We start from the raw sequence: 17,758 nt of genomic DNA, 5'->3' as shown, positions 1-17,758 counted from the left end.
AGATGTTTTAAAGATATGGATAACTTTGCAAGGCATTCAAAGACTTGGGAAGTAGCATCACTGAGAGTATAAAGTTAGGTTAGAACGGTCACACTTCTTTAGGGCAAACTTTGCTAACGCATGTTCCCAAGATGGTGAGGAGAAATATTGGTTTATAAGATGAAGCGGGAAAGGCGGAGTTCTCGTTGAGAAGTCCATCCCTTCAAAACACGAGAATGGATGACGGATGCACCATACGCCTTGCTTCCGTCCAGAGATGGGAGTGCTTTTACGACTGTACAGAAAGAGATTACAGGGAGGGACATGGGATTAGTGTAGGGTGCAACAGGAGGAGGTGAGGGAATTTCAAGCCATCCAGGTTGGAGTCAGAGGTCAAAAGTGAGCCGGAAGAGGTGCTTCGTCACTGCGAGTGTCGACGGGAAAGCGTCACTTTCTTAGAAATACATTTGAGCAAAAAAAAACAAGAAAGACCAAGCCATTGGAGACGTTGTCACACTTCCTTTGGTTATAGGAACTTTCCGCCCCACGCATGACATACGTGTTGTGGTTCCTGGCGGAGAAGAACTTTGAGAAAGAGGCGGAGGAAGGAGAGCCTTTTCGAAGACTAGTGTGCTACGTCCCTTATCTACTTGGCCTTACAACAAGGGCGGTTGATCAACGGACTCCAAGAAGTCTTTGAGGAGGAGGAGGAGGAGGAGGAGGAGAGGATATTCCCGCTACAGTGAGCTTTGACAATGCGTCCAAGAAAGACAATTGACTATACGGTACATTGAGACAGATCAGCAGAGGAGTAATTTACAAACAAGGCCAGAGATCAGACGTCTTATATAAATACCTTTCTTCTTTCTGAAGGGAGCAGAGTACACCGTGTGGTACTACATGCGACAGCGATCTCTCTCTCTCTCTCTCTCTCTCTCTCTGCGACCCGTCCACACACACGCAGTCCCCTGGCGAAGTGAGAGAGAGAGAGAGAGAGAGAGAGAGAGAGAGAGAGAGAGAGAGAGAGAGAGAGAGAGAGAGAGAGAGAGAGAGAGAGAGAAGTCCTCAGGCTGAATATCACGTTGCCCAGGTCGGCCTCTCGCGTCTCGTAAACCGGTTTTGGCCGCTTACGAACCCCCCACAGGCTTAAAGATCTCGGGTGGAGGACTCCAACATGGTTTACAGTATCAAAGCCGACTGAAGTGTCAAGTGGCTTCCAGCTATTTCCGCACCAAAACAGGTCGGGCATCGTCGTGCCCTCAGGGAGCGACGTCAGGGTGTGCAGAGGGTAAGCTGGAGGCTTCGGCTTTGCCGACCATGGAAGAGAGAGGAGTGAGGGGTTGACCTGATCACAACCTTTTTTTTTTTTTCAAGTTTTTAAGCCAGGGCGATGACGGGAGACAGTGAGCAGTGCTTCGAAAGGTGTCGAGACAGAACAGCCAGAGGACATAACATGATATTAAGCAAACGCTTTATTGAGAAAAAAAAGAAGTTGTAAGGAAGTACTTTTACAGCATAAGATCGGCGGATGAATGGAATAGACTTAATGACGAAACAGCGTATGCATACAGTGCGTAGAGGTTTAAAAGGTTGTATGGTAGTACAGAAACTTCTAGAGATGGGGCCCCCGACGGGTGTCAAAGTCCCTCCCCGTACAGTACAAATTGGTAATCACACACACACACACACACACACACACACACACACACACACACACACACATCAAGACGTCCATCCGTCTGTCTCCAGTCCAGCACCTGGACCGCATCCAACAATCCGTGCACCATCTCGACCCCGCCACCGTCACCTCCATCCACCTGAGATCCCTAGTGCCTGAGTCGCAGTGCGGCACCCGAAGTGTATCGAGTCGGTTGAAGCTCCTGCACACCACTGCGGGACTATGGGGCTTCATCCAGCTCACTGCGTCAGTCATCAGTAAGTGCTGGTGCTCCTGCCTCCCTCCCTACCGTTTGGTTATAGACCGTTCCCCTCAACCCCTTCTCCTCCCTAGCCCCAGTGTCTTCAGTATTTCATCTGGATACTATTATAGCATTGGGTTGCCGTCGATTCATTCAGTCGATGATGATACTATTGATGATGATGCTGATAATGATTGTAATGATGATGATGATAATAAAACACGGCAGTGGTGTTGATGTTACAACCCAACATTACCACATTAGGGAATTGGTTCAGCCAAGCTAGCTGTTGTTCACCTTCCCTGGTGTTGGTACACACACACACACACACACACACACACACACACACACACGCACATTCACACACACATTCACACACACACACATTCACACACCACGCGAGATGTGAATAGACGATCCATTTAGCCATATCGTATTCGACCTAATTACGATTCACATCATTATGTATGACTTGCCTTATGATAAGTCTTTCGTATTTATTCGTAAAGTGCGATTCTCCTGTAGAACCTTCGAGACCACTCACCCGTCCAGCTCGCGAAGCGAACATCTTACAAGCCTGTTCCGCCGAAGGATATCATGGTTCACATTACCCCCTCCCCCCTCCCCTGACTGCGTCCTCCGCTATCAACCCTGTGGGGGGATGGAGAGAGAGAGAGAGAGAGAGAGAGAGAGAGAGAGAGAGAGAGAGAGAGAGAGAGAGAGAGACCTCGTCCTGGTGGGGTCGCGGACGATACATAAACCTAGATTGGCAGATATTCGTCCTAGGCTTCGAGCAGCGCCAGGATGGGTGTTTCATAGTATTGGTCACTGACAGAGAGACGTTTAGGCTCCAGTACTGAACAAGCAGACTGTATCCTGCCGTCTGAGGTGACGTAACTTGGCTTTATTTTACGCTAGAGGCTCCACTCACGGGCCGAAGTCCACACATCGAGGCCTTAATTGAAATATAGAGAGGATTATGAGAGGTTAGAAGATGGGACAGAAGGAGAAGCGAGATTCGAGTTAAGGATCCTGCGACAGAGGCGGTAGCTGAGTGCACATACCTATGTTGGGTACACAGGCGACGATGAAGAGGAGAGCCACGTGGATTATTATCTTGAGAGACCTGAGTGCCGTCTCCGCAGGTGAGGATGCTGGTGTTGTGGTCATGCTGTGTGAGGCGTGCGTCCGGTGACGTTGGGGGCATGGCGACGAGAGATGCATCAGCTCCTGTGGACGTCAGGCTTTGTTGCATAGACCGACAGTGACATCATTCTCAACCGAGGCGTCAGCTACGGGTGATGTCACCCCGGGTATAAGAGTCTCAGTCGACTGTGGCGACATGGCAGTTCCTCTGGGAGTCTACGAAGTGGCTCTCAGTCATCATCACATTTTTCCCCCGAGTCTTGTCTCTGTCGGAACTTGAGCCTCTGCGGCGAATGAGGTTAGACAGATAAGCGTTATCACTGTTCACATCTACAGCAAGGATATGTTCTCTCCACGAGTTTTTTGTCTTCTTCTTTCTCAGTTCCGCATCACTCCTCCAGTGCGTTGCTCATGGCCCCGTCCACAAGATCCCCCCAGCAGACTCGTCAGTAGCAGTCAACAGATCGTCTGGAAAAGAGAAAACGTCATCATATATATGTATATATATTTCGATAGTCTTCTTTTTCACAATATGGCATCAATATGAGGCGGTTCCACTCCTTCATTGATATGTAAACCAGGTGATTATTAATGTATTTCCTACGCGCGTATATCTGGTAAGTGGGAAACACATGTGTGGGTATGAGAAATGGTGGGTGTCGTCAAGGCGTAACGCGAGACGACACCAGAGAATGACTGGAGAGCAGTGCAGGTGTTGGTGGTTGCGTGTTCACATCCATACCTCTGTCTGTTGCTACCATTTTCACTTTGTTTTATTATCTCACACAACTAACCAAGCACTGTAAACTTATAAGTACAAGTTAGAGCATACATTCACCCATATTAACTTTGATCATTCCCTGACGTAAGCAGATGGACAAAAGTGTTACACACGGTAAAAAAAAAAAAGTATCTTCCCGGATGGATCCGATGAATTTTGAAATGATCAATACAATTCGTGTTGTCTCGGTAGGGTTAGTGAGCGTGAATGAGAGACAAATTTGCTAATAATTGTGGTAACCTCTTTTTATAGTAATCCCATTTAGATATGAAATCAAAATGATATTCATTATGGCAAATGACAGGGAAAGTAGCAAGGAATCGATGTATTACAATACCATGAAAACAGGGCTACCAGTTGTGAGGCCATACCAAATAGCAGTTCTCAAAATCCTTCATCCGTTGTTATATCGTTTCACACTAAAAGTGGTAAGGTACTTTTATATTTTTGTCGTATATTCAAGAGTTTATAATCGACCATTGGTTGTTTATAGGACAGGCTGGCTGTACCAGTATTTCCAACTTCCGGACGTAAACCCTTGGGATGGCGTAAAACTAAAACACTTTGGTTTTTATAATCAATGTATAAAGCCTTTTCTTTCGCTGCATCGGGTTGGATTCTCCCTCTGGGTCGTTCAGCTGTTTCAGTTAGTTGTATAAAAACCCTTTTCCTTCGATGCGTCGGGTCGCATCCTCCTCCCTCTGGGTCGTTCATCTGTTTCAATAAGTAAGTCACACTGGCGGCTTACCCGCCTCCGTCACAACCCACAGACCACCACCCCCTACCCTGCCACGGAGGAAGCGCCCCACCTCCCTACCTCCCCTCACCTCCAGCTCCACCTCCCCTCCGCCCGGGTAATGTGACGAGAGGTTGAGCCTCCCGTGTGCTCCGCTCTGACGATGGTTGGTTGAACTCTCTCTCTCAGGTTTCAAGGGAAGCGGCGTCCCGTCCGTCGCCTGTGTGTCGCAGGACCCAGAGGCGCCACCATTGTATTGCACTGTGTTTGGAAGACGTATCATACCGAACTTTTCCTATTTTCTCTACACGTGCATGTCATTGTGGTGCCACGGTTGTCTTGGTTCGTTTTCTTTACCTCTTAACCATCTCAGTTTAGCACGTTAGATAGATCTAGGTCATCTAAACGGCTCTCATATGATTTGTTTCTCAGTTTGTGATCATCTTGGTAGCTCGCTGCTGTGTCGATGTCATTTCTTCAGCTGGGCGACAAAACTTTGAACACGGTATTCATGGTGGGATCGCGCAATTGAACTGTAAAGCATTAGGATACTTTATTTCGCACTTGATATCGAATGCCTTACATATGAAGCGTAGATATCATTGTCTGTTTTTTACTGCATCTCTTAAATGCTCACATGGCCTATTAAACCTAAGACTTCTTCCTTTACCTCTTATGATGCCAGTGGAAGAAACATAGGCTTTCTTTTGTTTTTTCCCTACGAGGTGTTTGAACTTTGCACTCATCTGTGTTAAAGTTCATTCGCTACAAACGCAATTCACCAGCTTGCAAATGTAATATTTGTTGTACCTGTATTTCCCAGCTTCGTGTCGTCTGCTGATTTTGACAGTGGTATATATATATATATATATATATATATATATATATATATATATATATATATATATATATATATATATATATATATATATATATATATCACTCTCACTGCTATGTACCAGGACTGATCCCCGAGGCACGCCACTTGTTACGTCCAGCCGTTTACCATTCCTCTCATTCTACGTTCAGTCAACCAGTTTTCCAAACCACGGACGAGCAGTCTCGCCAACCAACAACTGTGCTGTGATCATATATAACGGATCATATAGAAGAAATCAAGCAGAACTTTCGGTACGTGAACGACTTCGTCGAACACCACGCTTCACATCGATCGTTGATGACGTAGTGATCCTCTAGATGGTTTACAGTCTTGTCTCGAACCATAATTTCCATAAATTTACCAACTCCGGCTGTCTGGCTAATTGGGCAATAATTTTCTGGCGGAGAATTTATCATCTTTACAGCATATTGTCGGTGTTGCAATAACACACGTTCAAGCCTCAGGAGCTCTCTCTCTCTCTCTCTCTCTCTCTCTCTCTCTCTCTCTCTCTCTCTCTCTCTCTCTCTCTCTCTCTCTCTCTCTCTCTCTCCTGTAGCGAGTGATTGACCTCAAGAAGTGCACACAGTCAAGGGCATCACTATCTCGTCGTGTTTGGCTGCTTTCAATGCTCTCGGATGAAACGTTATCAGGACATTGATTTCGTTTCATTATTACATCATGCTTCCATTTTTTTTAATGTCAATTGACTGCCAAACGTTTTCTATTGGTATCAGTGGAGCTAGAGACCTGGAGCATTAGATGTGTCTTCGGAGTTAGATAACAATGAACAGAAAAGAGAAAAATATATATAATGCTAATAATAATGAAAAGGATCGTTCGCACGGCTTCATTGCCGTGAACTAAGTCGCCGTTTTCTGAGAGTAATGAAGCAATTGACTGGGTAATGACCCTCTTGCTTCTAAAATAACCGTGAAATTCCTCAGACTTTCTCTTGCTATTTTCAGGAGTATGTGCTTCATGTTGTCGTTTCCTTGACGCATATGTATTTGTTTGTCCAACCACGCATATGTATTTTCTTTTCTAACCAGGCAAATCTATTCAGTTCATTATTTCAAGTTGGTTATTTCTCTCCTTGAGCTTGTTTGCCAATTTCCTTGGATGTAAAGTAGTTTGTCACTTTATTGGAAAAAACTGTCCGATCCGAATAGGCGCATGTTGTATATTCCCTCCCACTACTTTGAAAGTCTTACGAAAACCTTCGTAAGGTACATCCATATCATCTTCGACAACAAAATCATCCCTGCTTCTCCGGTCAAGAGCAATGAGATCATTTTTTTTTTTCCCAAAAGAAGGAACAGAGAAGGGGGCCAGGTGAGGATATTCCCTCAAAGGCCCAGTCCTCTGTTCTTAACGCAACCTCTGTGATCACTGGAACTGAACTTTCCTCTGACCTGGACGTTATGGATGGGATCCTCGTTCGTACTTAGAACTAAATATAATGAATTGAAAATACGAGTCGGTGTGTCAGGTTAAGTTAGGTACGTACCATCAAGCAGGTTTGGGCAGAATCCACGACTATTTTTATAGTTATGGGATTCTCCTCGTCATGTTATTGATGGGTTTCAATCTTCCTTTATGACATAATTGTTTTTCTGACAGGTTTTTCCTCGTTGGTCATCCACTCTTTCTGGCGGGGTTCCTGTAAACTAATCCCACTATTATTTACTTACGAAGCACGTATTCCGTTTTCACAGATACCAAATCGATTGTATCAATTGCTCATATATTTTTCGGTACGAGATTAAGGAAACCTTTAAGTAAGAGCAAGATATCACCACAACCTTTGTTTACTCTGTCATTCTTAGGTACAGTTCACCTTAGAACTGCATATTCTTTGACGAATTCTCTATCGTCTAACCGAGATTCGAGAACACAGTTTATTCCACGACTTTTTTCTAATGCAAGTGTTCCGTAACTCCGCAAGTTTGTTTTGCATTCTGCGGACATCTACATATTCCAACAACTGACTGAAAATTGTCAGAGAGAAGTACTTACGAAGGAGAGAGGCCTTACTCCACACAAGCTGCGATTTTAGACCAGAAGATTCGAGTAAACTTTCTTGAGGAGTCTGCCAAAATGGACAGCATCGAAATCGTTTCTGTATAGCCCGGCCTTCGCCTATACCTCGGGTTATATATAATAGTGCCGCCACAAGTGTATGAACCTCCAGTAACTCCCTCCTGTAAACTGTGGTTGACCAATCGATTTGTAAGACTGAATTCCTCACTAGAGAAAGCATTCTCCGTGCCGTTCTTGGGGAATACCCCTTGATAATGAAAGACTGTCGACTTTGCTCTTCCAGAATAGACGAAATAAAGCTGGCGATATTCTTTTTTTTTTTTCTCCCCCCAGAAGCTCTTGCGATCTTACCTTACGTACGTACGTCGATGTTATCTGCTGGACAAACAGAATGATTACGATTATCGACACCACCACAGACGTCTTTTCCCTGGGTGAAAAAAAAAACATGGTTTACGGCGGGGAGAGTTCCTAGCGCGAAATTCCTTCAACCGGACTCCGATGGTGGGATATCAAAACCAGCCTGTAACACACCCCTCCGACCCCCTACGCCTCGTCCGCTACGTCATCCAAAACTGAAATCAATTATGTGTCGTTTCCTTTGACAACAAAGGATTCCGTTTGAGGGGCCCTACACCTCGCTGAACTTCAAAAAGCCGGTCCACCTGAGTAAAAGAAAAAAAAAAAAAAGAATAATAAGGATTAGCTTAGGGTCCTTCAACACCCACAGCTCGACTCCCAAACGTCGGTGTCTCCCTCCTTAACACACCCGGAATGCTGGCTTCGATTAAAGCCTGCAGATAGCCTGCCTCGCAGGACGAACCTTTTCAATCCCGTTCGAAGACAGGAGGTAAAGGATGATGGGTGGTAGATTCCGACACACAACCCGTAAATTAAGGATCTGATAAGCTTTTTCTAGCGGGCCTGGGAGCCAAGCCTTGCAGCGCACGTCGAACACGAGTGAGCCAGCGGGTATGCTGAACGGAATCAACAGTCGAAATGAACGAAAATGAAGCAGACGAACCATTACCCTCTTGCTAACAACAAATGGATGGACTTTAACCACTGCAGGATGAACTGAAAATGTGAGGCTGCGGGGCTCTTACACCTTGTATATATATGTGTGTGTGTCTACCTACTGATCAATATTGTACAGATGCTCATTCCAATTTAAAAAAAAAAAAAAACGCCTGTCGCAGGAGTGGTGTCTGTATGTCCGTGTAGCGCGAACGCGTCAGATTGTGTGTGTGTGTGTGTGTGTGTGTGTGTGTCAAAGGCGGGCGGTGGTATAATTGTCCCTAAGCTCATTCGCATTATAGATTTCTATATTTGAAACATTTTACTCATGTGGAGCACTTGATTACAGTCTTCCACACCAGTCAAGGAGATAAAACGAGTGTACATATGATGTTCAATATGGAATGTACTGAATAATTCTTCTGTTAAGTACATTGTGGCAGGTCGTGCTTAGAAGCATCGGTCCTTGACACGGGGATCGACGGCTTGAGGCACTTGGTCAAGACGCCATAATCGATGGCGTGTGTAGCGAAGTGAGGGGTTTGAGGTGGGTGGTGTGCTGTGCTGGCGGCACCAGTCTTCACATTACCGGGTGAGCAAGGGAGGGTTTGGCAGGGGGTAAGTAAGGTGAGCCGCAAAGCGCCTCTACCCAACCAACCAACCCAGGGTCGGCGCCCGCCTCCTCCCCGCAACCGCTGTTAGACCCTGACGTGTATTGTCACAACACTTGCCCTAAATCCTCTACTCGCACCCTCTCCCCATCAGCACGACCCACGGAGGGAACAAACAAGTTTATCGTCTTTTGCCAGTTATTTCCTGACGTACGTTTAACTTGTATGCAGTTATTTCCTGACGTACGTTTAACTTGTATGCAGTTATTTCCTGACGTACGTTTAACTTGTATGCAGTTATTTCCTGACGTACGTTTAACTTGCATGCAGTTATTTCCTGACGTACGTTTAACTTGTATGCAGTTATTTCCTGACGTACGTTTAACTTGTATGCAGTTATTTCCTGACGTACGTTTAACTTGTATGCAGTTATTTCCTGACGTACGTTTAACTTGTATGCAGTTATTTCCTGACGTACGTTTAACTTGTATGCAGTTATTTCCTGACGTACGTTTAACTTGTATGCAGTTATTTCCTGACGTACGTTTAACTTGTATGCAGTTATTTCCTGACGTACGTTTAACTTGTATGCAGTTATTTCCTGACGTACGTTTAACATGTATGCAGTTATTTCCTGACGTACGTTTAACTTGTATGCAGTTATTTCCTAACGTACGTTTAACTTTTTGTTGGAGACTTTTGGATTCATCGTTACGCAGCGATCAAAATCGCCATATTCCGTTAAATATGGCATCATCCACGTTCGCAACAAGGTGTTCTCTTTTGTCATTTAACTCGTGATGTATGTTTAATTTGTATGGTAAGTCCTCTTGCACGTCAGTTCTTAAATTCGGTTAGATATGGCATCTACATATATCACCGCGTGAGTTTTAAATTGGTCTCGTGAGGGTTCGAGTCTGGCAACACTATACTACGCTACCGACCCTTGCAATGTTATCCCTCACTGGTACCTTGTACCATTTGCCAGGTCTCCGCCTGGTACCGGACCCCTTGTTGTATTCTCGTACAGAGGATTATGGTGGAAATACAGAACAGCCCCTGAGGTTTATATAGACCGTGTTGTGTTGGTGGAGCATTGGTAATTCGTTAACGGAAGCATAGCCTATCCGTGTTGATATCATGGCCACCATGCGTAGTGGGTGTGTGTGTGTGTGCGGTTTTAGAATCATCCTTACCACCTGAAGAAGGTGTTAAAGATTCCATAGTTGGTGACTACCAAAGTCGTGTAGATACACAATAGAATTATTTGTCATTATACATGTATATCTATCCTTCTTAATCACCATGAACACTGTGCTTAATTTTCATGGGATAGCTCACAAACAGTCCCCGATATCACTAGTATGCATCTCAACGGACATTGAGTGTTTGTGTGAAGCAAGACTTGCACATTTTCATAAGCAGTAAACACGTTTAATGGAACCCAGAAAAGTTGGTTAAAAAAAAAAGTCATTTACGTAAAATACTTACAAATAATTTTGATACACTCGAGAGTTGATATTTGTTCTTATAGATATATATGTTTAAATACATTACATGGAAGATGTACATTTTATATAAATACGATGTCATTATTAACCTTCCTGGAAGCAATTCAAACCTATTAACGGCTCAGAAGTTTAAAGTAACAGAGGATAAGAGCGTCATTTGCTGGAAACCATTAATGGGACGTAGATTGCCTGGCAGAGCGTTTACTGTTACAAACACCTTGGAGGAATATTGGAACGTTTTACTTTTTCCTTTTTTGAGGATTAAACTGTAAATTGATAATTTTTCTACGAAGATATAAATTATTTATGTATTATTTTTTTTTCTAAGACTATGGCATTTGTCATTTCCGTTGTGAATGACTGTCAACCAGATCTGTTCCACATAATTGTCTTTGTGAGTCCGGATTACCAAGGTAACGGAGTTTTTGAGTTCGAAACACCGAGTCAGCGGGCTTTGTGAGTCCTAAGCACCGAGGAAAAGGATTTTGTGAGTCTAAGCACCGAGGAAACGGACTTTGTGAGTCCGAAGCACCAAGGAAACGGACTTTGTGAGTCCGAAGCACCAAGGAAACGGACTTTGTGAGTCCTAAGCACCGAGGAAACGGACTTTGTGAGTCCTAAGCACCGAGGAAACGGACTTTGTGAGTCCTGAGAAACGAGGAAACGGAGTTTGTGAGTCCTAAACACCGAGTTGAGTACAGATGTACAGTCAGACCATAAATTACGTTTACTCCTTCGGTGTTGAATTGATATGACAAGTTGGTCGGAAGAAATCCGATCAAAGCTCTCACGTCTGGCTTCACATTGGTAGCCCCAACTTTACGAGAATGTATCGACCAATGTGTGACCTGTCTTTAACCATAAATCCAATTTGTCCCTATTTGGAGCCGAACTCATTTGCATGTTTTGAAATATAATTCCAGTGATCGAAAAAGAAGAATGAGGGGAAATGACGTGGCATCATCACGCCTACCAACCCTACCGAGATCACAGGAGAGGTGGCGTTCAGTTTGAAATCCAGATTAAAAATCCGACTCCACCAGTTAGATTCTCACACCTACAGTGGTTTTGGTCGAGCTCTTTATGCGAGGAGGATATTACTTCCCACATTAGCTAAGCTAAACTGTAGAATTCTCTTCTTCCTTTCGTCTTTCTCCTCTTCCAATGATTTCTCTGCCTCTGGGAACCCTGGTCAATTCTTATGTTCTTTTTCCTCTTACTCTTCTTTTTTTTTCCCCTACTCTCACCCGAAAAGGTCTTTGATTGTGGCATTCATCTTGCCCCCCCGGCACGTGCTGCTCTGGCAGCGTCTGGACGCAGCGGCGAGAGATATACCGTGGATGATATTATGATGGGAGTAGCGGAGCGCTTTGTGGCCCGTTGTGTATGATAGGACGTGTTCGCTCTCGACTATCAGTGGAAGCCAGACTACTGCTACGCACCAGGGGTATTGGAATTGATACCAGCAAGACACAAGATGCCTTAAAGCAGCGCGCTGGCAACGTGTCTTGCCGATGTGTGTGTGTGTGTGTGTGGATGTGTGGAAGCCCCGAGCCCAACAGACTGGCTGGGCTTTCAGAGCACCTTCATCGCCTTCTTCAGGTGTTAAGGATAATTCTCGCTCCATCTACTCCTCTCTCTCTCTCTGTTTATGGCTCTTGTCACAGACAGGAAGCGAGTGGAAGACGTTACCAGTCCTTAGGGGGAGGAGGGGATGAACAGTTGGGTGGACTGTGAACCGACTGCCACAACCAGGATTCGAACCTATGCGCTCGAACCCCATGCGGTCCATGAATGCGTCACGGTAACCGCTACACCACGGAACATACGTATACCACACGGAAAATTTCCAATGCTGTGCGTATATGCACATAATACGCATTATAACCTTAATAAGTTCCCTCCCATTAATAGAATTAGTCACGGTATATATATATATCAAAAACTGCAATATTAAGCTCTTCGGAAAACGCGTACCTATTATCCAACGTCCCGTCCGTTACAATTATTGTACGTGTCACTTTATGACCGGTAGGGAGCGTTGTTGTTTGAGTTTCAGTAAAGCAGTTGATGATGATCAATATTTTACTGATGGATCGACAATGATCATTTAATGATTAAGTAAGAATATGAGGGGGGGGATGTGTTGGTGGTGGTTAGAGTAAGACTCTCACAACTCGGAACTTACTATCATCCTTGATTTAATTACCCCATTGTTTGCATTCCTCTTGTACTGGATGGGTCATCGTATTGCAAACAGGTAAACAGCGTTTTCTCTCGTCTTCACCAATACACATGCGTCATGCGCCGTTGGCCAACTCATCCGTGACTGTGCAGGGCTTAGCCAGTCGGCAGGAGGGCAACTGCCAAGGGGAGTCTAAAGGCCATTAGGGTCAACCCGGCGTGTGTCGTCTGCTGGTCGGAGAAGATACAGTGAGGGTACAGGAAAAATACAGTGAGGGTAAGTCTGCGTGAGTGAGTGAGGGTGGTGATGAGGTGGTGGTGATGGAGTGAGGACGGTGATGGTGTGAGGGTGGTGATGGAGTGAGGACGGTGGTGGTGTAAGGATGGTGATGGAGTGAGGATGGCGATGGGGTAAGGATGGTGATGGAGTGAGGATGGTGATGGAGTGAGGATGGTGATGGGGTGAGGATGGTGATGTAGTGAGGATGGTGATGGAGTGAGGATGGTGATGGAGTGAGGATAGTGAGAGAGTGAAGGTCGTGATGGCTTCGCATAGACATTAATGATTCCCTTATGATATTTGTCAATAAAGATACTTCAAAAACCGACCAGTGATATACCTAATGTAATTCTTAATTCCTTTTATTCTTAAATGATTTTACTTTTATTTTCGGATCACATTTATAGTAGACTTCAAAGGTAGAAAAAACTAAAACACGATCCAGTCTTCACTCTAAGTTCAAAAACACGTTGATCTTGCAGTCGCCTTGTCATAACTGTAATGTTTCGTGTGTTGGAAAGACGCAGCGAACACCTCACTCAGGACACGCATTCACGAACAGTCAGGTTGATCAGTGCGATCGAATTGCCCCGCGGCACAGTAGACCACACCTCTCTCTCTCGGCAAGACGCACAGTATATACACCACCCACGACAATGATCACACAGTGTCGGCGACAGCGCGTATACCAATGCGCTGGGTCAGTGTAGCTCCTCTCTCTCTCTCTCTCTCTCTCTCTCTCTCTCTCTCTCTCTCTCTCTCTCTCTCTCTCTCTCTCTCTCTCTCTCTCTCTCTCTCTCACGGGAATACACCCCGACTTAAGCAACACCAGTGAGGTATCCTCGGTGTCATTACGTATTTAAAAATGTATTATTGGGGTAACGCGAGGCTTGGCCATCAATGGGTACTTGTGAGTGAGGACATCTGCCCTCGCGGCGTAGGACTCTGATTTCTTCGAGGGCAGTCGTTTCCTAACCTTCTCCTTCTTCTCTTTTTTTCAAAGGTGTTGACCCAGTAGTTCCTCGTAAGACCTTGTGGGGCCCACCCTAATCCGACTTTGTCAACTGGCAGATCTCGTATGTTTTGGGGACGCGCACGCGCGCGCTTACAGGATACGAAACAACAAAACTTGAAATACCGTAAACATTCTAAAGTGATCGAGGAAACTAGACGTGTCACACAGAAGCGTCGTCACCCATCACCGTCAGTCAGTCAGACGCGATTGTCCTCTGTAGCGACGGCGTACAGATCTCATGGCCGCTACATTGGTTTGGGAACCATAGCGCTTGAGAGACATTGCCTCCCTCAATTCATCTGTATACAACGCCACGTTCGACCACTTTACTGATTACTGACCGGGATCATTTTGTGTAGAGAACTAGTTTATGTTTTTCGTTGTAGTTCACTTGACTTGTAACTTCCTTGATACTTTTGCTTCATGTTTTTTTTTTTTTTTTTTTTGGATGAACTACAGATTTTATGCTTTGTACGGACACTCTTAATGTTGGTATATACAAACGTGTTGTCTTCTCATTTCCTAGGCTTTCTGAATGGTGTATGCCATGCCGAAGCGATGTCCATTCCAGCCTTGATGATGATCTTCCAATTCAATACACACACACACACACACACACACACACACACACACACACACACACACACACACACACACATATCTATCTATCTATCTATCTATCTATATATATATATATATATATATATATATATATATATATATTCATTTACATTTTATCTATTATACTCTGTTGCTGTCTCCTGCGTTAGCGAGGTAGCGCAAGGAAACAGACGAAAGAATGGCCCAACCCACCCACATACACATGTATATACATACACGTAGTTCACACACGCACATATACATACGTATACATTTCATCGTATATATATATATATATATATATATATATATATATATATATATATATATATATATATATATATACGTAGACATATATGTATATATATGTATTGTAAAAGTGAAGCTTTCTCTTACGTATGTATATTTCATTATCCATGTCTCGGGAGCTTTTGTATCGGGAGGCTGAGCGAAGACAATCTATCTCTTTCTCTCCATAAGTTATCAAGCGTTTCGCACAACGTTTCGCCCATACATTAGGCATCTTCAGGTGAAAGGAATATTCTAGAACATATTGTAATGCACTAAGTTTACAGTCTTCATCGTAAGGAGGTAGGACGGGGATTGTAATGCAAGTGACAGCTCGAAGCTCGTAAGTGGGCCGGGTGTGTGTGGAGGAAAGGGGAGGGGTTCAGCATGGCCAGGGAGGGAAGGATATGTAGAAGGGTCAGGTAGTGTGATCCTACCCAGTAGCTTAACTTTCACTGCTCAATTAGGGGGATCAACTCCTACGATGTATACACAAGAGGGGGATCGGTGTTATAGGTGAAGGTACAGGTTCACGCGCCGTCGCTTTGGGTGACCATCAAACAGGGGCGTTGTGGCGACCATGTTCGAACCAAGATATTGACAGTTGGAGCCCCTGCCGCATTTGTGGGTGCCGCTTGGCTGTAATTGATGCGATGATGGAGTTTTTTTCTTTTTCTCTCGTACCATCCTCAGTGAGGACCGTGGCATATTCCCGCCACTGTTGCCGCTGCTTCGGTTCGTTTCATCATTCAACTGGTCGATGATGCGCCGCCCACCCCCGGGTATATCTACGTTGTCCAATGTGGCAGACGTTTTGCGACGCGCAGTTGGCAGCCATATTTCATTCCCCTCCCCATCCCTCACTCTCGTTTTCTTGGAGAGAGACTCAGCATTTGAGACACTCAACTACTTAATGGATTTTGGGGTATGATTTCCGGGACAGTGACAGACTCTCAACGTAACCCCATATATAAGCAGATGCGACCCAGATATCTTAACTAGTTTGCACGAATCCCTTAGAATGGATAGTACGAGAGACAGAAACAGAGGGAAGCGCGCAGAAACTCACAAACGCATGCGCAGAACACGTACATGCCCGCAGGGAAATCCACATGAACAGATTTCTTATATAAGTTTACGGTTAAAGTTTCTGATTGGACGGGGGTCATGTCTCCTTATTTACTTCATGCGTCGCAAGACAAGACAGCAACTCAAATGACTATGTGAAGACTGAAAGTACCAAATCACCTGTCAGACACCACTGTCCGTGGTGATTTGCACCACAAACCGTCGTACGTCTGTGGAAATGGATGTATTAGAGAGGAGTAAGTAAGCTTATGGAATACTTACAGAGAGCTGGAGGGTGGAAGTGGTTCAACGTAAGGCGCCCAGGAAACACGGATGGGTTTAGGGAACTAACGACTTCTACATCACGAGCTAATAGTAAACTATCAGCCAAGGTCCTTCCAGCGACTACTTTCCTCTCCACCACCGCCACCACCACCACACTGTTAGAGCAGCAGCAACAGTTCCGCCCACGAACACTGCACTTATCGACTAACGACACACCTGGTCCGCAGGTCTTGTTAGGTCCTCACGCCACAAGAGCTGGGGATGAACTGACGGCCCATGTTGGGGGAGGCATGAGCCGACCTCCCGACCGCGCTCGCTGACCACCTGAAGCGACCGGGATACGCCGAGGGAAGGAACGGAACGCGACGGAAGGACGGAGTGCACGGAGGGGATGAATAGATTGGGATTCGTTCAGAGTATAGCCTTCCATTCGTGTACAAAGAGAATCAGACGCACCAACCCTTTGATCTGGGGTTAGGCAACTTTACACCACCGAACGTTGCTGAAACTGGTTGTACGTGAGAGTTATATCTGAATAACCATGTGGTAAAAGACCTCTTGGGTTGTTGATACGAAGCTATCCTGCTGAAAGGTGGTTGTAGCATCAGGAATTTCTAATGTTGGTAGATGGAGACAGGATAGTAGAGCAGAAGACTCCCCACTTCCCATCATTATAGATGGAGACAGGATAGTAAATCAGAAGGCTCCACTCCAACGACCACACCCTCCGACATATCCACCTACTGGCAAGACAGTCGCTATGGGGGAACACCATGTAGCGTCTCAACTCACTGAACTTAGAAATGAACAGACACACTCATGATTTAGTCCCTAAATGACAAACACCTCCCGCACCTCGCCACTCGCGTTCATCCCCTCATTAATCTAACCGCTCCGCTCGCTTACATGTGTGTGTGTGTGTCTTTGCTCAACCCAGACAGAAGAGCACAGCGTCGTGAAACACTTCGTTAATTCATTCCTGATGTTCACCTGCAGTGTCCTTGCGCCACGGTGACAATCCAAGCTCAAGGGAGAAGACTGAACGGCTTTTAAGGCCTTCATAAGTTTACCCAAAACCGCAGAAAAGACGCAGGGTCGAACTCACTCCCGTCTGCTTCAGCTCCTCCGTGAACGTAGGAAAGGGCCATGAATGCCGGGCTAACAGTATGAAGGTAGTTACCAGGGTCATTAAAGCCATCAACGTCATCGTTATTACCACTAACGAAGACCAGATCCTGGAACATCTTAATGCCTTCAAGATAATTCTAACAGCTTATACGCTCTCTCTCTCTCTCTCTCTCTCTCTCTCTCTCTCTCTCTCTCTCTCTCTCTCTCTCTCTCTCTCTGTTCCTTGTAGTACGAATATCTTTGAGGGACTAATGAGAATGGACTGCAGCGTTGCTGTGTGGACCTTATAT

General features: G+C 45.1%; 1 protein-coding gene across 2 annotated transcripts in view; it reads right to left on the bottom strand.

Moving 5' to 3' along the window:
- The window catches only part of LOC139755108 (nephrin-like), a 65,588-nt gene extending 48,988 nt beyond the window's left edge, over positions 1 to 16,600 (bottom strand). The window contains exons 1-2 of one of the 2 annotated variants that reach the window (XM_071673240.1): positions 16,338 to 16,600; positions 2,963 to 3,512 (exon numbers count right to left, since the gene is read on the bottom strand). In XM_071673240.1, coding sequence (XP_071529341.1) covers positions 2,963 to 3,153 — 191 coding nt within the window. In that variant the 5' untranslated portion in view covers positions 3,154 to 3,512; positions 16,338 to 16,600. Of the gene's footprint in view, positions 1 to 2,962; positions 3,513 to 16,337 lie in introns of those variants that run through there. The other variant, XM_071673241.1, reaches the window with a different exon arrangement.
- Positions 16,601 to 17,758: the final 1,158 nt, after the last annotated feature.

The sequence above is a fragment of the Panulirus ornatus genome, chromosome 18 (assembly GCF_036320965.1).
Source record: "Panulirus ornatus isolate Po-2019 chromosome 18, ASM3632096v1, whole genome shotgun sequence".
Classification (NCBI taxonomy): domain Eukaryota; kingdom Metazoa; phylum Arthropoda; class Malacostraca; order Decapoda; family Palinuridae; genus Panulirus; species Panulirus ornatus.
This window is presented reverse-complemented; position numbering and strand designations above follow the sequence as displayed.